Source organism: Dermacentor andersoni, chromosome 1 (assembly GCF_023375885.2).
Source record: "Dermacentor andersoni chromosome 1, qqDerAnde1_hic_scaffold, whole genome shotgun sequence".
In the NCBI taxonomy this organism is placed as follows: Eukaryota; Metazoa; Arthropoda; class Arachnida; order Ixodida; family Ixodidae; genus Dermacentor; species Dermacentor andersoni.
The window spans coordinates 109,450,527-109,473,907 of NC_092814.1; the positions used below are offsets into that span (position 1 = coordinate 109,450,527).

General features: G+C 44.9%; 3 protein-coding genes across 4 annotated transcripts in view; all 3 read left to right on the top strand.

Moving 5' to 3' along the window:
* Positions 1-23,381, top strand: part of LOC126545605 (coactosin-like protein) — an 829,152-nt gene that overhangs the window by 668,878 nt on the left and 136,893 nt on the right. The window lies entirely within an intron of this gene.
* Oamb (Octopamine receptor in mushroom bodies) lies at positions 9,228-17,328 on the top strand. The gene has a single exon (XM_050193513.3). The coding sequence runs from the start codon at positions 9,313-9,315 to the stop codon at positions 10,744-10,746; it is 1,434 nt and encodes a 477-aa protein (XP_050049470.1). The 5' UTR covers positions 9,228-9,312; the 3' UTR covers positions 10,747-17,328.
* LOC126545601 (uncharacterized) overlaps positions 22,532-23,381 on the top strand; it is a 56,042-nt gene continuing 55,192 nt past the window's right edge. The window contains exon 1 of one of the 2 annotated variants that reach the window (XM_055061882.2): positions 22,532-22,664. In XM_055061882.2, coding sequence (XP_054917857.1) covers positions 22,589-22,664 — 76 coding nt within the window. In that variant the 5' untranslated portion in view covers positions 22,532-22,588. The remainder of the gene's footprint in view (positions 22,665-23,381) is intronic. The other variant, XM_050193523.3, reaches the window with a different exon arrangement.

Genomic DNA, 23,381 nt, shown 5'->3' on the forward strand with positions numbered 1-23,381 from the left:
CCTTCCTTTCCCCCCTCTCCTCTTTCTCGACAAGCCTGACTGATTACCGATATTTGTGCAACGCACTGTTGCCTCTCTTCGGTCTTTCTCTCTATCTGCTCACCCCATTCTCTTTCCCCTCTATGTGGTGTAGTAAATAAAACGCCTGATTGATTGACGGTACTTTTCCTCGCCTTGCTCTCTCTCTCACACACACGCTCGATGTGAATAATAAAACCGCTCAGGTGTGTGGCCACATACCACTATCACTGTGCAAAATCAAAGATGCTGGTGCAACAGGTATACCTTACTTTTTGTCTATTTCTTCGTGCTTGGTGTCTTGCTCAAAATGTGGGTGCCTTGCAATTCTCATTGTTTTCTTAGTTCTCATAAAGGTTAGGGTTCTCAGCGGCTTGAGTGAAAACGTTTAGAAGTCCAGCATTCCGGTAAACCACTTCTATTAGCGGTGCAAAAAAAAAAAGCTATCAGTAGTTTCAAAAACTATAAGAACAAAAGCTTAGAGCGAAACTATACACTAAAATCAGGCAGCTCCGAAACAATGGAAGAGGTATCGTGCTGTTCACGTGTCTAAAACTACTAAGGCGTAATGCTGATGCGTCAGAACTAAACTGCTGTTTTCTTCTGCTTTCCTCCAAAGTGTTCAATTAATGATGCTGATGTTCCTATATCATATGTGAGGTATTACGGTGCGTAGATATTTTACAATTCTTCAGCCTAAATCTGGCAAAACCAATACGCATAACAACAACACAAGAGAGCAGAACTACTGCTAGGGCCAAATAACCATTGGTTTTCGTATACCAAAGCAGATACTTCAGACAACTGAGTTCCCTCGCAAATGCCATGAAGAAGACCGGCCGCGAACAGTTATAGCACTTTCTTCTAGCACGGAGTTCTGCGACAAGGAGGAACCAATGGCCGTATTATATGTAAGAAACAACAAGCAAGCAAGCCTCGAAGAAAAACGATAGCGATGTCACGACCAGCTCCTTTAAAAGCCCTGGAAGCAGTCGTTTATGGAGACTGCGCCCTATGCGAACAGCCAAAAAGAAAAAAAAACCGACGCTCGGCCCCATTATAACGCGGCACAGTGCGAGCCACCGACCACGCTAGGCGCGCTGTTTTTCAGCCGAACTCCCCAGGCGTGGACGCTGTTCAACTCTGTACTTATTGAGCGCGTCGGGCGGCCAAAGTGCGCAGCTTTTTCCGTTGTTGAGCAGGGGGCGCTGAAAAGATCGTTAGCCTGCACAGCGGAATCTGTCGGCACCCATGTGCCACAGCGAAGTTCACTCCCTTTTTTCGGAAGAGGCCTTACAGCCTGTGCCCGATTGATTCATGGGTTGTTTCACATTCGACTGTCACAAGTAGATCGGTGCAGCGGAGAACTTCTTTTCATTGTCGCCGGTATACTGCAACCTGCCAGTTCGATTCAAAATTGGGAAGAGCGCAGGTTAAAACAGATTTTATTTATGATTATTATGTTTATCGGCGATTCCGTATATGTCGTTACGGACGCGCCCGTACGCTTCGGTTTCTCCGTAGAAAGTTTTCTTTTCGCTTTCAATCAGCGTGTTTGTTACAATTTTAGTCATTAAGTTGTCCGCGTCCCAGATGCCACTGAATCTGCCCAGAAGTCTGCTTGAGCCCTTTAGAGTGAGTTCGGTGCGGCGCTGCAGCCAAGGCGCTTTGATGTCGCACGTTTTGTGGCATTTCTGCTCTATTGTTGCGGAGCGCCCTTCTTGCTTTTGCAGTCTGCGTTCATTCACCAAATCGAGTTTTCCACATGGAAAAATCTTCGCAGTTTTAACCACACCCCGTGTGGTTCAGTGCCGGCTCTGGGAGACGACATCGTTCGACTGGGAGCAAAACAATGTACCAGATGAGACAGCTACAGTCACAGATTTGTTGCATCTACAACCTATCCCCACAACTCCTAAACGACTAAAGTTAGGCGTTCGTTCTTTTTTTTTTTCGTTTCTTTATTTAAATTTTCTCATTATCGATTTTTCTTTACCTCTCTCTCTCTCTCTCTCTCTATATATATATATATATATATATATATATATATATATATATGTGTGTGTGTGTGTGTGTGTGTGTGTGTGTGTGTGTGTGTGTGTGTGTGTTGTTAAGTGTTTATCTCTGTATTTATCACAGCCATCACCCAGCACCTGGAGAAGCATGTCAGGCGAACTGCAAGGCTAATATCTCCAGCATATCATTACAGCTTGTTTCTCTCTCTCCATTGTCCCAACGGTACCGTAGAGGCGGCGCCTAAGTATGCACTAAATAATGACACGTTGTTTACACTTAGTACTTGCTTCAGTTCTCGCTTCCTTTCTTCGGTTGGACATTCTGTCTCGTTCCACACTCAGTCTCATTGTAAATTCTGTCTCATTTGGCCATTCCGCCTAGATGGACATTTAGTCTCGTTGGATATTCCGTCTTGGTAGGACATTCAGGCTCTTTCAATATTCAGTCTCGTTGGACATTCAGGCGCTGAATCCTGAAGTGCTATGATTGCGCTGAAGCAATGAAACAGCAGTGATTCGTTTAGTATGTGTCCTTCAAGACCTTATCACAGCCGCTGTATTCAGTGCCTGCAGAGACCCGTTGTCCTTGCTTAGCGGCTATGGTGTTGCGCTGCTAAGCATGAGTTCGAGGGTTCGATTCCCTGCCGCGGTGGCCGCATTTCTAAAAAATGCTCGTGTACGGTGCATTGCGTGCACCTTAAAGCACCCAAGGTGGCCAAAATTAAACCGCAGTACCCATCTACGACGTCCCTCATAATGAGATCGTGGTTTTGGCACGTAAAACGCCAGATTAAATTGAACTTTTCAGTGTTTTCAGTCACTTACTGCAGTCAAGATTGATTTTCTTCTATTCCCTGCAAACCAGCTTACTCTAAGTTCATATTGTTGCGTTCTTGTGCGAAAATGACACCCCGTGAGTAGTATTTTGCACAGGGTTGGCTGCTATGGTAGCCACCGGCAAATTTTGTGGCAGATTATCATAATCATGCTTCTTGGGAGGGAAGTCAGAATATAGGCCTCTATTTTCCTCACCAAGGATTAAAACTTGCATCCGTGGCATTTCTGCCATTGTGCAGTCTTCGGAGTTGTCATAGCAAACGTCGTCGTGCCGGCATTGCCTCGCATGTCATCGTCGTTGGCATCGTGCCATCATTCGTCGTCATCGTCATCTTGCCATCGTCGCCGCCATCATTGTCATTGTCGTCAGCGTTGTCGATTCTGTCGTGATCGCCCTCGTCGTTATCGCCGTCATTAAGCCTTGTGCAATATACTTACTTTTTCAAATTCAGCTCTCCCTTATGCGCTTGCGTTGGTCCTCGTCTTATCCTCGTGGGTCGTCCCAGGCAAATCAGGTAATGCTAGCGAATTCAAAGCTCCCCGGTCATAGAATAACGGCTACTCTCAGGCTCCTCATCATGTCTGAACGCGTCTGCAGGCAAGGTGGCCTAGGCAGTGCGTTGTGGAATACAATATCTCCTCGTAGGATTCCATTTGCCAGCGTGTTGTGCATTTCATTCCACGGCCTTTCTGCACGCCAGAACTCAATTAAGCCGCATTTCTCTTGCGAACGCCTTTGAGTGAAATACTTGCTCGTAGGGAGGGCATACCCCGAAATCCGCGCAATAAGCCGTGGCCGTGCCGCGTGTCGCATGTAAACAGGCACGCCGCAGGAACGTAATAAAGTTCGCTCTGTGGCCAACGCTGTGAGTGCGCCGAGTATACTGGCGCGCGTCCGTTCGTGTCGGCTCTTCATTAAAGCGCAGCGCTCCGGGCGACTCATTCAGCTTCGGAATTTCGAATTGGAAGCACGCTCACGCGCACTGCAGTGGTTCAAGGGGCGAGCGAGCTTTATCCCAATGGCCGTAACAAGTTCCTTCTGCCTCTCCTATATCTTTCGTTTACCAGATCTTGATGGTAGGGGGCCTCACATTCTTACAAAATGAAGGGGAAAAAAGAATTCAATCATGCGGTTTTACGTACCAGAACAACGATCTGATTATGAGGCACGCCGTAGTGGAGGACTCCGGAATAATATGGACCAGATGGGGTTCTTTAACGTGCACCTAAATCTAAGTACATGGGTGTTTTCGCATTCCGCCCCCATCGAAATGCGGCTGCCGTGACTGGGATTCGATCCCGCGACAACGCTTTCCAAGCAGCCCAACACCATCGCCACTGAGCCACCACGGCGGTTAAGTAAAAAGAAAGGAGAAAAGGAAAAAAAATGAAGAAGAACTGCACTTCGTGAACGGCTCTTTATATTCTTTTTTTTCCCTTAATGGTCATTATTGACAAATTGTGTCTCTTGAAAAATTCCCGGTATTCAAACAGCTAAATATGCTTCCTTCGCTCCGTAACATGTCCCATAAAACTGTGCGATGTTGACAACAACCAAGAAAAATCAGGGACCGAATACAGACAGCCGTCCGCTCGGGATAATCGCTTGCGATTAGTGGAACGCGTCCGCTGATCAATCGTAATAGTCAGCAATGCGATGATTCAAGACAGCCCGCACTAACGACGTGTCGTCGTCGTCGTCGTCGTCGTCGTTGTTGTTGTTGTTGTTGTTGTTGTTTATTGCTTGATGAATGATCGCGTTGAACACAAGCATTCGTCTCTTTGTGTCATACGCTGGCCAATTAGGCTTCAGAGTATGGAAATGGGATACTGCGTTTCGCTATACTCACTCTTGTGGCGACCACCGCCGATCTGCTCCAACCTAAATTCTTTATACCCGGCGAAATGACGGACGCTTTCCTAACAGGAACAATTCTTACCTTGCTATACTTTTTTTGCTATACTAAAATCGTTGTTGTATCAGTCAGTGGCGTAGGCAGAAATTTCGTTCGGAGGGGATGGGGGTGGGGGGGGGGGCATCTGACGTTGCAGCTCGGCCCCCTCCTTATAGAATTTGGCAATGGATCAAATACATGAATAACTGCACTGCCATTGCCATAGATGCTGCAGACGAATTCTTGAACGCTAGGCACTGTCAAGACAAGTAAAATATGTATTTTTTATAGAAGAATATATTAGTATGTCCAAAACATTGTGCCAGAAATAGCTGATATCAATGTTTCCAAAGTTTTTGTCTATTTAATAAGTTAAAAAAATATCACACGAACTTTAAAACGATATCAGTTCGAAACCAGGAAAGCAGTGCATGTCGCTGATATAAAAAAACGTAAAGGCCGTGAAACGAACAAGCTGAGGACAAATATTTCACTGGAACTGGCAGATAGCTCAATTCTAGTTCATGAGCCGGTCTACTCGAAGCGCCAGACACTACTTGCACAAAAAATTGAAATGCAAGATCAACTGATTAACAAGAATTCACTAATTCACTTTTTAGCTAATTATCTTATGACCCATATTGCAATTTACAAATTCTAGCCGGGGAGTTCCCAAGGCGGATCCACTTGGAACGAATTCTCAGGACGACACCAGTTTCGAGGTATACATTCCCGAACTTTGCAGAGAAATACATTGGCGTTCCAGTTACTTGTGTGCTTCAGTGCTTGAAACGACGTTTTGTTAACAAATTAACTGGAACGCCAATGCATTTCTCCGCAAAGTTCGGGAAGTTACATCTCGAAACTGGTGTCATCTTGCGAACTCCCTGGCTAGAATTTGTAAATTGCAATATGGGCCATAATGTAATTAGCTAGAAACTTAATTAGGGAATTTTTATTAATTAGTCGATTTTGCATCTAAAGTTTTTGTGCAAGCATTGTCCGCCGCTTCGAGTAGACCAGCTCATGAACTAGAATTGTGATAGCTGCTACAGGCAATTTTTAAACATTTTTGAAAGTGCTCGCTGAAACACGCTGTATGTATATAAAAAAAAACGTCATGCAGGAAGACTCGCGGGTGTTTTGCACATGTCTGGCTGCAGAAAATATTCGCAGCGGCGCGCCAGCTTTGAAAGTCGAACAAAGTCTGGCTTTGTAATCCATCCATCATATACCACGGTACTTTGACCCAGCACCATCCTAAGCCCGACTTGAAAGAGAGTTGGGGGCTTCATACCCGGCCCACGGCTGACGCCCATTGCGGGCCGGGTCGCGAATAAATCCAGATTACACCCCCAATGATACAGCGATGGAACCATCCCGTTTACCACGCCTACAGGACCGCCGATATCACCTTTTAATGTTTTAACTGCTGTGTTTCACTTTGGGAAGTCGACCTTTTTAACTTAATTCCTTTCACTTCGGTACTGGCTCATGAATGTATCGTGCACTGTAAATCACCCCGCAATGGCTGCTCGTGAGGCATTGCTGCTCGCAGTGAACGCACTCCCTCAATGTCGCGATCGCGCATGGTGGGAGTGGTCAATTTTCACGAAGAAGGTATCATGTTCGGCAACTTGCTGAGGTATCAGTGGTAGGACAACGTGATGCTGATCATCACCGTTAGCTAGAGCAATCACATGCAATAACGGGGACGCCACTAACGCAACTGCAAGGTCCCGTACGAGATGTTACTGTAATAGAGAGGAGACATTAATGAAAGCTGGAGAGCTTAGCCTAGGTAAACACCTGGCATGTACTACTTCAGGTGGTCAAAGGGAATGACGAAAAAGAAAAGACCAAACCAATACCCACCAAACTATAAGCGCGACAGGACGTCGAAAGTAAGCAGTAACGACATGTGAAGGTGGTTCTTCCAAGTGTGTCCCAACTGAAAAAGGACCTCATCTACAGGTTCTTTTTTGTTAGCTGCACCAAATTTTTTAAAATATTGCCTATAGCAGATAGCACAATTCTAACCCTTGATTTAAATTACTCGATGAGGTGCCATTTCTGCGATGAGAAATCCAAATATTCAATTGAATAATTAACGTAATTACGTTATCTTTTTAATTAATTACATTATGCCATATATTTCAATCTACGAATTATAGTCGCTGAGTTCCAATGGCGTATCCACTTGAAACGAATTCTCTGGAAGCACCAGTTGCGAGATATTAATTTTCAAGGTGTCCGTTGAAATTCACTGGCGTTCCAATTACTTTTTTAGGAGACCACAGTTTTATGCATTGAAGCACAAAAGTAACTGGGACACCAATGCATCTGGTCGGACACTTTGAAAACTAATATCTCGGAACTGGCGCTGTCCAGAGAATTCGTTCCAAGTGGACACGCCGTACGAACTTAGCGGCTATAATTCGTGTATTGAAATATATGACGTAAATTAATTACTTAAAATTTCATTAGTGTGATTACGTTCATCATTCAATCGAACATTTAGATTTCTCGTAGAAGTAATGACCACGTCATCGAATAATTTAGATCAAGGGTTAGAATTGTGTTATCTGCCATAAGCAACCTTTAAAAAATTTGGTGCAGCTAAAAAGAACATCCTGTATATTCAGTAGACACGCCACTATGAAAGCCCTTCTCACAGACATAATGTTTTCTCAGAGTAATCACCAGAGAACTGCAAGAAAGCCCGTAATGCCATTCAATGCACCGTCTTGTGTGTGATGGGGGGTGGGAGGGGGTGCGTGTAGGTGTTTTGCCGGCCGCTCTATTCTTAGTTGCAATGACAATGATCAAACTGAGGAGGGCTGGATGACCATATCGAAGCTAGCACATGATAATTAGCTAACTGTGGTAGAACAAGGAATGTCACTAAAGCCTTGCTGTAAAACATTAAATCACTTCAAGCCTCCGTTCTCCTGTGAACCTCTGTCTTCTAATTGCAGTTAGGCACATATGTGAGAGTATAATTTCTTTGGTTGTGTTCTAATGTGAAGGCGGACAGCGTCAAAAAATAAGGTAATTCTGGTAGTTTCTACATGAAGCTTTATTGAAAACTCTGCAGAAACCGTCGTAGATAATTGTGAATGTAAGCGAAACTTACACTTCCTTGAACCGTACTGTACTTGCCAAAAATAAAAAAAAATAAAAAGAAGATTATAAAGTATCTGGCAGCCGTAAAGACTGGAGTAGGGTATTCCATGGTACCGCCCTCATTTTTCTTTCTTTTCTCTTTTTATTCTCTTCTGGCCGTTGTGGCCTTACCACCTTATGCCTTTGATGTGCCCATTCGAACCCCCTCCATTTCTTCTGCGCATTCGTTGCATTGAAGCATGAAAATAAACGTATCTTACTCAACAATAAACCTTTAGCTGCAGTTCAGCGTTCGTATTTGTCGGCTTATGTGTTCGCCCATGTGTCCACAGGTTCTCTGCCCTTAGAACAATAATTTCCACTCAGTGATTTCTCAAGCTACCGAGCTTCGGCATTTCTGGAATACTGAATACAAGATAGAGTTTATTATTTCAAAAAACTATGAAACAGTTCACGCTTTGTGGTTCCACGCAGAGCTAAACTGCCGCTATACACTGCACTTATGTTCTAAAGTTTCGATTCAGCTTTCCGATAAATTCTTGTGTATTACTTGGAGGCGTCATCTCGAATTGTCGAGAGGATAACCTTGAGGTCTTCACCCCTCTCTTCTCCGAGTTATTTTACATTGTGCTTTTGTTGAATGTAGCGATGTATCACTATTTTCTTTACGATACTTTCTGTTCTCCTTTTTCTTACCATTTGGCTGATCCTCGCAGCATTCGCTTCTCACTCGTAGTGCGCTCTTAACCGTTGACTAATATGATCTTCTTTAACGTTATTTTTTCCGCAAGATTCGTTTGATACTTTGGCAAACTTGAAGTTTTATTCTCATGCTTTATAGTTTTTTTTCTGTTCCCACAAAGTTACTTGAACGACACTTTGCTGATGGCGCCGTAAGTTCTCAATTTAGACTTATAATCCAAAGTAAAACTTGCTTCTTACTATTCAGTTTTGAAGTTGCATTGCTCAGTGTAAATTTTGTGGTCAGGGTAACAAAAGTCAGTGCCAGTTCAGACTCGTTTTCACTCTCTATAGCTGGTCTTCGTAGCTGGTCTTGAAGACCCAATAAAAGCAGTCATTAATACTACATCGTACAACTACTAACTCCTCAGGAAGAACGGAATACAAGAATTCAATTTAAGTGAATCACATCTGCGGTATAGTTTCAGGCGTAACGGCATCAGCAGTTTTGGGCACCGCGACCGCACCAACCACAGCTCAAGAAAAGTCTGTTGGAGAGGATGAAAAGTTTGACCTCCCTAAGCTAAGCACGCAAGTCAAACGTTCTAACGTGTGGCCTCTCGTGTTGTCGCAGGCACGCCATGCTGCCGGGGGCAGCCCCGACGGACGGGGCCTGGCGGCCGGGAGCGAACCGCGACGCAAGGTAGCCCCGAGCACCGTGGCGGCGGCCCGGTAGCAGCATGAACGAGACGTGCCTGTCTAGCGTGCCGCCGGACAAGCTCTACGAGCCGGTCACTGTGGCCCTGTTCCTTGTGCTGGGCTTCATCAACGTACTCGTCATTTTCGGCAACCTGCTGGTCATGGTGGCCGTGCTGGCGTCCACGAAGCTGCGTACGGTCACCAACTACTTCGTGGTGTCGCTGGCCGTGGCCGACCTGTCGGTGGGGCTCGTCGTGCTGCCCTACTCAATTGCGTTAGAGGTGCTCGAGGTGTGGCTCTTCGGCCACACCTGGTGCCAGATCTGGCTCGCTGTGGATGTGTGGCTCTGCACTTCGTCCATCCTGAATCTGTGCGCCATCAGCGTGGACCGATACCTGGCCATCACGCGGCCGGTTCGCTACCGCAGCCTCATGTCGTCGCGCCGCGCCAAGCTGCTCATAGTGGCGGTGTGGGTGATTGCTTTCGTCATCTGCTTCCCGCCGCTCGTCGGCTGGAACGACGGGACTCAAAACAGCGTGCCTTACCACGGGTTGAACGAGACCTCGCACAATTTGAGCATCGTTGCCGATGAACCATTGCCGCTCTGCGAGTCCGCGCAGTGTGTGCTCATAAACAACAAGGGCTACGTTATCTACTCAGCTCTGGGCTCCTTCTACATACCGATGCTGTTCATGCTGTTTTTCAACTACCGCATATACCGCGCCGCCATCCAAACTGGACGTGCCCTTGAGCGAGGCTTCATAACCACAAAGTCAGGCAAGATCAAAGGACGCACGCAGGACCAGAGGCTTACGCTGCGCGTCCATCGCGGCAACGATTCCGCTATGAACGCCAAGCGAGGCAGCGAGCACCTCGGTGCTGAGACCTGCATCGACGGCATCGTCACCGGCCGTCGCAGACCCGGACTCAAGAAGTCGCGGGACGAGCCATCAGCCAGCGCCCGGTCGTCTGCCAGCAAGGCGCGTCAACAGAGTGACCAGCGGGCCACGCGCTCGGCGCCGCCTTCGTTCAAGTCGAACAGGGGCAGCGCCCGCAACAGTGGACACAACGGCACCAGCGGCGGCGGCAGCAAGAGCTCACGCTCGAGCAAACGCAGTCAGCGCTGGCAGGCCAAGCGGTTCCGCACTGAGGCCAAGGCCACCAAGACCGTGGGCACTATCGTGGGCGGCTTCATATGCTGCTGGCTGCCCTTCTTCACCGTGTACTTGGTGCGTGCATTCTGCGAGCACTGCATCCCCAACCTGCTGTTCTCGGTCTTCTTCTGGCTCGGATACTGCAACTCGGCCATCAACCCGCTCATCTACGCGCTCGTCAGCAAGGACTTTCGGATGGCCTTCAAGCGCATCCTGTGTCGCTGCCGCCTCAAAGAGGGAGGCGTCTCGTCACTCATCAAACAGATCCACATGCTCACTGTACTCGACGACGCACCCCCGGACAACGCCGAGTCGCCCTAGAATCCTGGTCACATCCTTCTCCTGCTCGTGCTGTTGGGGCACTTCCGCTGGGCGCCACTACTTGTTTGCACCTCACCCGCTCACTGCACGGCGTGTCTGTGCCGTAGTGACTTTGTCGGTGTCCATCTCACGGCTGTAAGGTCGTTTTCCTCACCCACGTGAATCACTATAGCAGCAGAGCAAACGTGCCAGTACCAGAGCGTTTCTGCCACACGTTTGTCACACGATCAGTTGTTAACTGTTTGTACACACTAAGTGTCTCGTTGTTACTAGGCGTTCGTGGTCGTCCCTACGCTGCTGTGCGCACTTGGTTCGTACTTGTGCGTAACGATATGATCTCTTTCACGTTTTGTCTAGCCCAGAAGATGTAAGGTCTCCGCTCCCCGTGAGCGTCCGCAAGCGTTCGAAGGCAGTTCGAACGGTCACATGCCTACTGAGCCGCAGCCACGGAGCACAAATTTGTACCAAGAGCACTGTGTCTCTAACAGAAAGTGCCGTGTAGTTTGTATGCCCCTAGAGCCGGTAGCCATGCTTTAACACGCAATGAGTGCCACTGCGAAAGTAAACAAGCAGGAGCACCCAGCTTTCAATTGAAAGTACGCCGAACATGTTGCCTGCATATTTTCCCTGTGCTCTGCGCATATTCCTTCTTGTTTTGTAAATGAAGGCAAATGAATCAGGTATTTAGGTGTGTGTAATCAGAGTCATGAAATATAAGTTATAAATCATATTATTTTATTAATGAAATTTTCACTACTGTCCGAGTTGTCTTAATTGCTGAGGAGATATTGGTGGGTTCATTGGTTGGCCATTATCGTTTCACAGGCAGCGCACTTGTTAAGACATGGAGTAACAATAAATCACGCAAATAGGAGCCCTGAACTGCAAATGCAGGTTTATTGCTGCGTGAGAAGCATCTATATTTGCGCTTGCACTCAACGCACGCGCCAGTGAAAGCGAGAGGGGATGAATGGGGTGCATCAAACAGATATGATTAAGACCGAGGACCTTAAGGGGAAGCTTTAGCTCGAGAGCTCCCGTCTAAATGCACGAGAAAAGAGAAATCGTTTTTCTCGACCAGCACTGCACCGAATTTAATGAGGTTTCTTGCACTTAAAGGAAAACGTTAAAATCTGGTGACTAGGAAGAGTATCTTTTATTTCGGTGGTCAATCTTTTCATAAAATTTTTTTTAATATCACCAATTTTCAGCAAAGTAAATTATCAAGTTTACAACTCTCTAAGTCAACAATGCAAATTATATCACAATTTTGCAAATTGCATCAAATCTAAAGGTGACAGTCTGAAGGGGACAAAATTGATGCATTATGCGTGGCTCTCAAATACACCACTGCTATGTGAGTAGGACTTTTTCAGCACCCTCGTAAACAATATAACAAGTTTATGTGACATAACAGTTAATATATCAATTCTCTCCACTTTGAATCTTCTAACTGAAGCAATTTAGATAACTGCGATCTCATTTTGGTGCAGTTACGGATTTGTTAAGCTCGTGCTTCTATTTCTTTCACATCAATTTTCGGCAATGTTCGCAAAGGCATTCAAGCCCTAAATAAAAATTATGCCTTCAAAAGCCAGTAAAATTTAACTTCCTTCTTAATATGCAACAAATTTCTTTAAAATCGACCCTGGGCTCATCTCAGATAAGAATTTCGGCGTTTTACATGTATTTGGATAGACGACTTTGGAGTTGGGCACGAGCTAATGCTTCCTCTTAAACACAAAAGGCCACATAAGAAGTACCCGAAAAAAAATTCACCGACGATTATGATACTCCCTAACGCGAATTTTGAGCGCAGCAATTTGGGTGTTTTGATTTCGCTATATAATTTTTTTCTGAACGACAGGGTCCTCTAGGCGGCGGCGCTGAGCCTCTGCTCGGGCAGCTCACTCAGCAGCAGCGGCAGACGAAGCATTTCCACCGTTGCGTCGCTCATTGTTCAGAAAGAAAGCGGGAATACGGGAAGACGTTGCTCGCGCGGAGGGCCTTCTCTAGCGGCGGTGGCGCAGGCGAAGTAGCGCATGCGCGGTGGGTCCGAAGCCCACGTCAGCGCTTGGTTTACATATATGGTATAGGTGGACGCGCTCGCCGCATGCCTCGTCGCCGACCTGAGCCTACCTGAAGGTGGTGTTGCCTGAACCACGTCTCGTGCGGTACACCGCTTTCTTCCTCACCTTTTCGCCATACTCCCCTCCCCCGCTTTCCTCCTCGCACTCTCTTCGCTCTCGCTCTCGCCGGGAAGATGCATCAACACACGGCTGATGAAGCACAGATACCACTGCTCGAAAAAAAGATTCGGGTCACCTGGCTCTCCACTGCAGAGATGCGGCTGCTCACCCCAAATGGCACATACCAATGTGGTGTGCTGAACAAGACGCAAACTTACACAGGGGAATCTTAGAAGTGATGTACATTCACAGGATGAAGGACACGTGTGTTAGTTGCTCTTCGGTAGCTTTTTCAGAAAAAAGAAAAGAAAAAGTTCTTACGCATCTGATTGCCCCAAAGTCAAGGGTGGCGTATTGTTTGGTTCCGCTTTGTTTACCCAGCTTCATTTTTTTAAATATTGTCATTTGTGGTTAAGGTCATCATCGGCCTCAATATTATCCTTCTGAAGCAACTAGTCCTTCATCCTCCTCTTCCTTTCACCAGCGCATGTACAGTGTTCAAGGACAAATGTACGAGTAAATGCTTCTCGCACCGCAATAAACCTTCAGTTGGAGTTCAGCGCTCGTGTTTATGGGATTTAGTATTAGTCAGTGCCTTAAAGGTGTGCTGCCTATAAAATAAAATTGGCTTAATTGACCGCCTTTCCGTAACTGCAATTATGCGTAGTGGTATCCGGTGAGTATAAAGTGATAAGGAAATTGCAAAGTAGTTCGGAAACCCGAACATTGTCGTTGCATTTGATGAAGGAGCTCGACCGAAGTGTTTCAACGTGCGACAAATTGCTCCTACTTTCACCTAGATGTCTCTTTTATCTGCCTACCTTGCGATTTGTATTGCAGATGTCCACATGCCAAGACTATAGAAACAACACGCACGAACTGTGCCTGTGCTGCTTTTTCTACCCTGGGAGACGCATTTCAAAAATGTACTTCACATGGCATGCCTGTAGTGTTTCTTATTTATGCTACCTACGTTGAGCATTTTAACTATTTTTGGTTGACTTTTCATGTGATATACTCATAAAAGTTTCATGCTGAGTGCGAAGTGGTGGATGCCTTGTCCTCAAATATTTATACGTTTTAACGTTTGACAAGTGAGAAAATTTTTTTGTCGTTATTGTTATTGTTGCTGCTGTTATATTATTAAATAGGCAACGACACTGCGAAGAAACAGCGTCACGAGAACAGCAAAAAGCCGTTTGCTGGGTAGTTATAAATCTCCCACCTCTACCTTTCTGTTTTCTTTTTTTCTGCGCCACAATCCTTTCCTTTCTTCGTGTTTTTCAGCACAGCTAGAGCTTAATAACATTATAGACTTCTTTTACGTAACACCATATGTAGTGATCTTTCTAAGGACTTGAATTTGCATCTGGCTGATCATGAATTGTTTTTCTATATTGAAACGATTTACTGTGCCCACAGCGCAGCCTTATGTTGTGTAATGCGTCCACATGCCGGTCTTTATGTGCAACTGTTTTCTAGTCAGGTCCGCAGCTTTACGCAGATTGTCCGATAATCGTTTGTTAGGAGTACAGGGTCTCTGTTAAGTTATTCTTTGAGAGGTAGAGCCACGTACAACAAACTTTGCACAACATTTCATGTCAAGAATGAAGCTCACAGAGAGGTTTGCTCCGCGCCGCCATTAAGCATGCATCAGGCAGGCTAATTTAAACTTTGCACAGCTTCAGTACTGCTTAGCATGAAAAAAAAAGCAAGTTGGTTTGGCTCCTCCGCTAATTAAGTAACTCATAATCTCATAATCAGGAATGATCAAAGCGTAACAAAATAGAACACTCACGAAAACCGCGAGAGCGTCCTACCAATCAATGCACGCGGTAGTACGGCAAGCATTAAGGTTTGCTTATGAAAACCTGATTTCGCAGTCTCCTGCAAAGCCCTCTGAGTGAAAGCGACTGCCCTGTTTTACATTGTCTCCTGTCGCCTAACCAGCAATGTGTCAACGGGGCACCGAGGCATTATTATTCGACCTTTCCTTTGTTCTGATTTCTCAAAATGTTTCATCTTTTCTCTTGCAACAGGATGTACACTGTTGTGTCACGCAAGATCACTACCAACATTGACGAATTATTCTTGCAGTTTATTAGAAGACGTTCAGTACTGCATCACCAAAATTAAAAAAATAATAAGAAGAAAACAGACAATAGTAGCAGCGTGATGTAAGCATGACTATTTCGATAGACATCTTAGTGTAGCATGCATTGCAGGAGCTCTCACTGAGACTTTTCCTGTTCCATGCAACACATCTTTATCTACACGAGCGGAGCGTAAGGCTCAGTGACGCAGCAACATAGTATTCGAGAAAATATATAAAGTCTACTTATAAAAGACCTTGCCCTCAACCATGACTACTACTTTTACTGGCAATATATTCAATGACTGATAAAATTATGCGTTCTTTAATATCAGGTCACTTCCACGCATGCTCTATTCCCATCTGAAGTGTATAAGTCGCATTAAGGTGGGCGATAACGGTTAGTACAAACGCCAACAAGCTGCGTTTATGATAAGTGCCGGTGACTCGAAGTGTGTGGCAGAATTTTATGTGGACATCATTGTGTGTGTTAGAGAGAGAAAGGCAAAGGAAAAACAGGGAGGTTCACTAGAGATTATCTCCGGTTGGCTACCCTATACATGGGGAGAGGCAAGAGGATGTGATAGATGAGAAAAAAAGAACACGAAAAGAAAAGAACAAGAATACCGCACTGACAGACCTCATTGTGCTACTTAAAGCAACTACCTGCTGCGAAACTGTTGTTATTCATAACCACAGACCTCTGATACGTAATTTATACTCCTTTATTTTGCTTTGTTACGGCTGTTGCTGCTATTGTCTAGGCGAAAACACGCTCCAGTGTGTTGCCGTCGTGCTTCGGAGCGGCGTCTTTTTTTAAAACTTTATTGGATTTGTTATCCATTGGTAAAACAGCGTTCATAAATTGCAAAGAGATAACACCTAATATAAGTTTGAAGCAACTGACATGCTGTTAATATTTGTCGTTGGATTTACGGGAAAAAAGTAATCCGAGATGAAAATAAAAACGCAAGTTCGTTCATCGTAGAAGTAATACTGAGACGAGATTCACATATCTGCATCTGAGATGCAGATATGCAAACTATATAAAGTATGTTGCACTTTGCGCTTTTGGGACAGGCTGCACTTGCATAAGGTCAACATAACCAGAGAGCTCTCAGCAGAAAACAGCGCAGACGCATATTTTCTGCGTCCGTTGAGAAAGCACATGCGCGTGCTGGCCGCGGCGGTCAATCGTGAGGACAATTTTTTTTTTGTATTATCACTAAGTGGTGTTTCTTATTTCTCCCATGTATGTCTGTTGATAATGTTCCATTTCTGTTCCGTTCTACCTTTGTTTCTTTTGTTTTCTCTCTCCATAGCATGTCTTGTGCTTGCGTACTAAAAGCGCACCATCTTCAGATGTACCTTGCCCACTGAGAACGCGGTCAGTGCTATAGGTCAATGCTATAGGAATGTGAGCGCTGAGGCTCACATTCTAACCCCCAGTGCTTACCCTTCGCACCATTTCGATGCCAGGAGCGCCAAAGAGACCAGTTCACTTTGTCCAGAAGCTTTGCTTAAACTAGTATTGGCTCGGCAAGCCTTGACAACGGCAGTACAGGTTTCCACTGCCGAGAAAAAATGCCGCGAGACGGCAATCGTTGCACTCAACGGCAGGCATTTATTGCTTTGGCATTTATGCTTCAGAAGCTTCCTGGCTTCCACTTCTTCCAGTGAAAGCACAGATTACACAATACTGAAAGCACAGATTACATACGCGTAGAAAAACAAGTAAATTGTAATGCATGTTCACAATACACAGGCGTCGGAGACGCGTGCAGGGGATAGGGGTGTAGTGACTTTGTTCCTTATCACTAGTAATGGCACGAAAATTACAGCGACTAGTTTTTGGTCTTACTAATTACGAGACTATGTTTTAAAATTTTAATCCATGCAGCGTTGTACGAAATTTAACTCACTTCTACTGACTAGATAATAGTTAAGGAACACATTAGTGTCAATAGGAACTTCTGAACCCCGCAAATAAATAAGTATTCGTCGCTATCACACGAAAAAGTAGAGTCACTATGTCTTGTGATATCAAGTTTCAGCCTTGTACACCACGCGGTGCAAGTAGTATACGCTTTCCCAATTGGATACGCAGTCCGTGTCTTATTAAAAGGGCACATCTCATTCACAAGATTAGGTTAAGCACTTTCAGCTGACTTCTTGAGCAAGGGTAGCCGCGATGTGACATATTTGACTGACAGGTATTAAAATTAATAGTATTTCATCAATAATAATTACTGGATAAGTAATGTATGAACATCTAATTAAACAACCTATATATATATATATATATATATATATATATATATATATATATATATATATATATATATATATTAAATTCAGGGCCATTCCATTCTGTGAAGGTGGATGACCAGCGGAGCTGTATACCTGGTGATAAATATGTTCGTTGAAAGTAAAAGACACATACCACAATAAATTTCGTTTTTTCACAATATTTGTTGTTTTAATAAATTGCATACTCAATGCTTCTTTGTTATTTTTAACCTTCTTTTGTTTACTTTTTTGTATTTCTTATTTGGTCACCAAGGTGACTATTGCTTTATGGTCGCTAGGATATACGGCCAGTGGCTCTGCGGCGACACTGGAAAGGTTCTTGGCCAATGTGATGTGTATACACGACCGATGACGCGTCGCAGGCACACTGATGTTGGTGTAACATTGAATGCCGAGCCTTTCCAAGAGAAACGCCACGAACCACTTTCCGCATGGCCGAGACACCGTCTATGTTCAAATAACCCACAGTTACGATGGGAGTGGACTCGGTAGGGGTGATCAAACCAAACGTGCATACGCTTGGCGTTTGCGGCGCGATCTCCGTCCGTGCCGCCTGCCGTCGCCACTCGCATTCCCGCCTCTGCTGTTCACGAAGGCCTTCTTCGTAGGCGCGCTCTTCTTCCGCAGTCCTCACTGCACGCGGCCTACCCATTGCACGGGTGGAAGAGAACTGAGATAAGGTTTCGTGCTTTGCCTATACAGCCCGTGACATCAAACCACAATCCATACTAAACAGTGTCTATTCCGGTTTTACTTTGTTTATTACGATATTTTTTATCACCTTACGTTTTGACTCTTCTCGCGATCAAACGGAGCTGGGGCATACCCGGCGATACGCTTTTGCTTTATGCTTTAGCTCTTTTGGCTCTGAGGTGGCAGCCATCTTTCTTGCCTGCGCACACGAACCACCAGAATCTAACATATACCAGCTCCGCTTTAATAACTGTTGAGGAAAGGGGACGTAGGCTACAAACGACTGTGCTTCCTGTGGCGGCGTTCCTGCAAGAACTACAAACGACTTATGGTTCTTGCAGGGACGCCGCCTGAAGAAGTGCAGTCTGCCTAGCACAAAATCCCTTGGACATTCGGTAAACTGTCAGGACGCTTCCGTGGACTTTTTTCCGGTGGCTTTTGCAGCATGTGAACATGTTTCTTTTTATTGTTATCGCTCGCTATGCGATGTGCAAACACATCACAGTGCTTTTGCACATCGCAATATGGCGATCTTGGTTACGCATACACATACCTGCTGGATTAGTTTACTGCTGCAGTCAGCCTGATTCACTAACTGGATCTTAATTATTCGTATGATGTGCCACCTGACTAGAAATCTATGTCTCCATTTCCGGCTCTATCCGGAGCCTTCATATGGCCTGCCGTTTTCCAGCTTTGGAATAATTTAGTTAGGCATTCGTATCGGCAAACAAGGAGCGCCGAACATACTGTATACAAGTGCACGTTATCCGCAAGCGGTTGCCGTCTTAATTATTTTACTAATCGAACAAAAGTTTTAACATCTCTAAGCTTACGAAGATACCAGACATTTAAGGGAAAGAAGGGTCCCCTGAGCCTCGTCGCTACCTGCGTTCAATACGCGACATTCAAGGTAGCTTACGGTGCACTATTAAATTGTCGTTTAAATGAGCTAGCGTTTAACACTCATAAATGTTCGTTTGGAGAAGTTTCCATGCTGAAATCGTAGCCAAGTTTCCGAGAAAGCACTATACAGGATTCTGGGTGAAACAACGCTCGAGATCTGTAGGAGTCCGATATCAAATTGTTGTAGCTCAGCGTCGTTTACCTACCGCTACGCTCCCCTTTCACGCGCTCAAGCTAGCCAGAAAGCTCCGTTGATTTCGCATTTTTGAAAAGTGCGCGTCTCGCGGAGAAACAAGGAAACCAAATGGACGCACTGTCCCGTTCTGCTCAACTATCTTGCAGCGGCGCGAGGGCGGTGTTCCGTTTTCCGCTGCCGGCTTGAGCGCAAGCGGAGTGGTGTTCCCGCTGAGCGGATGTGCGCAACCCGTTAGGATATGCACGTGTCTAAGTGGAGGGCACCATAAGTGCTGAGCTACAATTCTGTCATTAATAAACAATGAAAAGAACTAAGATTCTATAAAATTCTATCCTCTTTAGACGATGTGTTTCCCGACAGTGGTAGAGGACGTAAGAGAGTTCTCAAAAGGCAGTTCACTAGTCTTCACCACAGGCGAGCAGCACAACGAGGCATTTTTTTTTCTTATACTTTTTGGTCATTGCACGGTCGTGTTTTATATGCATTCTTCCCTTCAAAAGCCTGAAACACATTGCTGGTTGCTGCATCATTGTTGTTCTTTCTTTTCTGACCGGAACGGGCTCATACGAAGTTCTTGTGCTCGTAATGCCATAAAGTAAGCCTTCAATGCAGAGCGTTCTCTGATTCCAAAATTCGTTGTGTTGCACTTCACTGGCAACACCATGCCTCCCTAGTGGCTCATCATACACCGTCATGCCCTTTCTTACTGCACTCTATTTGCTTGTAGTAAATTCCTTTCTCCAATTCGCCGTCGTTTTTACGTGAAGGCTACGACGGCGAACACGGTTCGTAGGAGATACCAACTCTATCACCAAGCTATTTTTACTTTCTTGAATAACAACTACAGCTCTGGGAATAAGTATTAACTGGAATCGTTAGTGAATGTTTACATTCTTAAGATATTTTGCAAACGTTACGGTGCGTTATGTGTAATATCTGACAGACATGAGATCCATCGCACATTCAGGCAATATGCAGTCACTGATTACACCCACTGGTCTCTGCACACCACCATGATTGATTTCACTACCTAATCCAAAAATCACCCTTTGCTGCAAATGGCTCTAATTTGTGGAAAGCGGCTCCGATTCCTTCCATACACAGCAAGGCGTCTCTTGCGTTGGCGAACAATAACTTCATGGCTCTCACAGCCTATAATGGAGTGAGCTTATACCAATGCACTAAGATGCAAAAGTTTCTCGGCAACGTTTTTCTTGTGGATTATTGCGGAGAGAAAGCGTATGTACAACGCTGATAAAGCTGTGCTCACTTGCCACAAAAATTAGTGCGATAAAATATTGTGGCACACCGAAAAAGCATAACACTTCGGCAAACACAATGACTCTCCGAGCTATTCCCTGGTTTTGTAGCCCATGCACAATACACAACCCAAAGTAATCACGCCTGTTGCAGTCACTTTGCCCTGCTGATTTATTTGAAGTCAGCGTCTTGTAAACATGTCGCGAGTTAAATACAAAAGATGAACCAGTAAGACTTAACATGCACCTTCAGTTCTACGTGTTCCATTTTATCTTAGTGTCAACTAGGCCATGTCCACCGCAGAGTCTGTGTGCACGTAATTGAAAGTACACGTGCAAATGTGTGTGTCAGTGTGTGTCAGTGTGTAAGTGTACATAAACAGAAAAGTGAGCCTATATTCTCTATTTTATATCAAAAGATCGTGTTGCAGCTCTCTGCTGTTACGGTAGTTTGTAAAGTAGTCGCCCAGAATGAAAAACCAAACTCACGGAAAGAATGCGACAGCTGGATTATTGCGACATTCTATTCTTTTGCGTTGTTCAGTCCACGAGAGTTGAGGTGAGCTAATAATAAAACTTTGCCGTAATGTCTGCGTTTGTGATTTGTGATCGCGTCTAGTGTTGTGTGTCACCTTTTTGGGTTGTTGTAAACACACCATGATCAGTACGTAGGCGTATATTGCGAAGATGAAAACTTGTTTGAACCATGCGTTACCATATGTGGATGCTGTTCACGTTTGTTTCTTTTTTTGTAAATAAAGTGTGACGTCTGTGAAGATTGAACAAAGTCTGCATCTTTTGTCATGCTTGCACTGCGTAAACTAAGCCCATCTCCTTTCCTTTCTTTTCTTCGATTGGTTCAACTCTGGCAGATTTTTTTTTTTTTTTTGCGCTATTAGTTGTGTGATTTTCGTACAGGGGGAAAGACGGCCAAGGGATGACAAGGAGAAGGAAAGAAAGAAAAAAGGGAGGGAGGAAGGAAAGACGACCATAGGGTAGCAAACCACACGTGCGTCTGGTTAACCTCCCTGTCTTTCTTTACTTCTTTTGCTCTTACTCCTCCATACAGGTTGTAGGCATGGGATCAAGCAAGCGGCTAACACAACGCATTTGCTGCAAAGCATCAGACAAGATCTGAACAGCCAGGGCAGCGAAAGGCATCAGGCATCATCAAGGGGTGCAGAAGTAGTGGTTCTGGGTGTAATGCTGTTGACTTCTCCAGCCATCCTGTACAGTATTTTCCTTGGTTTGTTTTTCACTCTACGGCTAGAAAAAGAACTGTATACTGAACTGATACCTGATCCTAAAAAGCATATGGTGCGATGATAGAGAAGTGACTGAGACGTAAGGAAGCCGTAATAGTAATTTTGGTGAAATAAAGTGGTGTGCTATGCAGAAAGGAAGGCAGAATTTGCGACGCCCTTCAATCATGAGCTCGTTACCTTTCGTCTCTGGTGTCTATTTTCATCTGTCGTCTGAAATAGCATCGAATCTCCTATCCATAGTGAGACGACTCAATGAGATAGTTCGTTATATAGTCAGGGTGGACAGAAGTTGATTCCCCTAGATGGGATCACATACAGGCTAATAGCGCTTTCTGTATGCGAATGCAGAGGTTCAGCAAAACAGCCAACAATATATACAGAGTCAATAGCTACTTTTGTTGTTGTTGTTGCTGACTATTATTTTTTTTTTGCTTAGCCTAACAGATTTAGTAGTGTCGGCTAAGTAGGCGAGTGTAATGTTTACGCCGGTCTTGCCGCTCTTTCCTGCTTTAGATTCATAGGGATCAGCTTACAGGTTTCACTTTCTTTTGAAGGCGAAGTCAGTCTTTCTTTACAGTTAAAAGCAGGCACCTTCTTTGTTTATCAACGGTTGCACCACCCTGGATTATAGAAAGAACGGTACGTTTGACAAAGGCTCTTGAGTTTATGTGGCAGAATTCGTGTGAAAGCTATCATACAGTCTTCAAATGAACAAAGCACGCCATTACGCTCATAAAAGGGAACTTAGCACTCAGCACCAAACATATGGCTTCACATGAATAGGTTTTACAGAAAGGGCTCCAAGTTGGCAGAAACGCCAGAAAAATAAGAAACAAAAGGCATCCGAACAAAGAAGCTCGAGAGACCCGCATTTCTTCGTACTGAGCTCAAATACCGTTGTTTTATAGACACGAGCGGCCTTCAGCATTGACATGGCCAGTCACGCTGTACTTGCCGCGCTGCTTATTGCCAGTGGGACCACGTTCGGCGGGGGAAGTCCTGAATCATGTAAGTTGGCAAAGCTACCTTCAGGCTACCATCGAGGTTACATTAACCTATTCACGAAGGTTGTAAGACCAAGGCACATTGAAAACTAAACCACGCAGTGGTAGCCCCGCAGGTTTCTTTCGTGGTGACGCTATAATATACAATGCACATAGCGTCCCTGAAATCCACAATCGCCCACGGAAATATTGCAGAGCATTTCTGACGCATTTGCCATATTGACAGACTTGAAGCAAAGCAATTAAGTTATGGGCAGCAGGCTCCTTGCACATAGCATCTGCTCCTTAATTTATTAATTTGCAAGTTATACAGAGCTATTGCAAAGTTTCCGAGCCCCACTAAGCCAAACAACCAGAATATCCGCGCTTTCTTCTACGAACTCCCCACAAACTCCAATGAATTCATATCCGCCTTCTGGAAGAAAAAAAGATGTTGTATTCTGAATACTGACTGTCGCGTTTGACACCATCAGCCACCACATTCTTTTTTAACCTTTCTTCCATGTAACTAACATAACTAAAGTTGTAGGTATCGGTGGTTCGCATATCAAACAAGTAATGGAAGCTGTTCCAGAAGGCTGGCTTATGAGCCCTCTATTATTCGTCATGTATTTAATGATCTTCCTCACAGTTCAACTAGTACCTCATCCATAGTACACGCTGATGACAGTTACTTTTGGTTACTTTTGCAAGGTGGGAAGGCCTAAATACAGTAATAAAT

Bases quoted from the DNA above. Each gene is read 5' to 3' on its own strand.
- Oamb (XM_050193513.3), top strand. From the start codon at position 9,313: ATGAACGAGACGTGCCTGTCTAGCGTGCCGCCGGACAAGCTCTACGAG.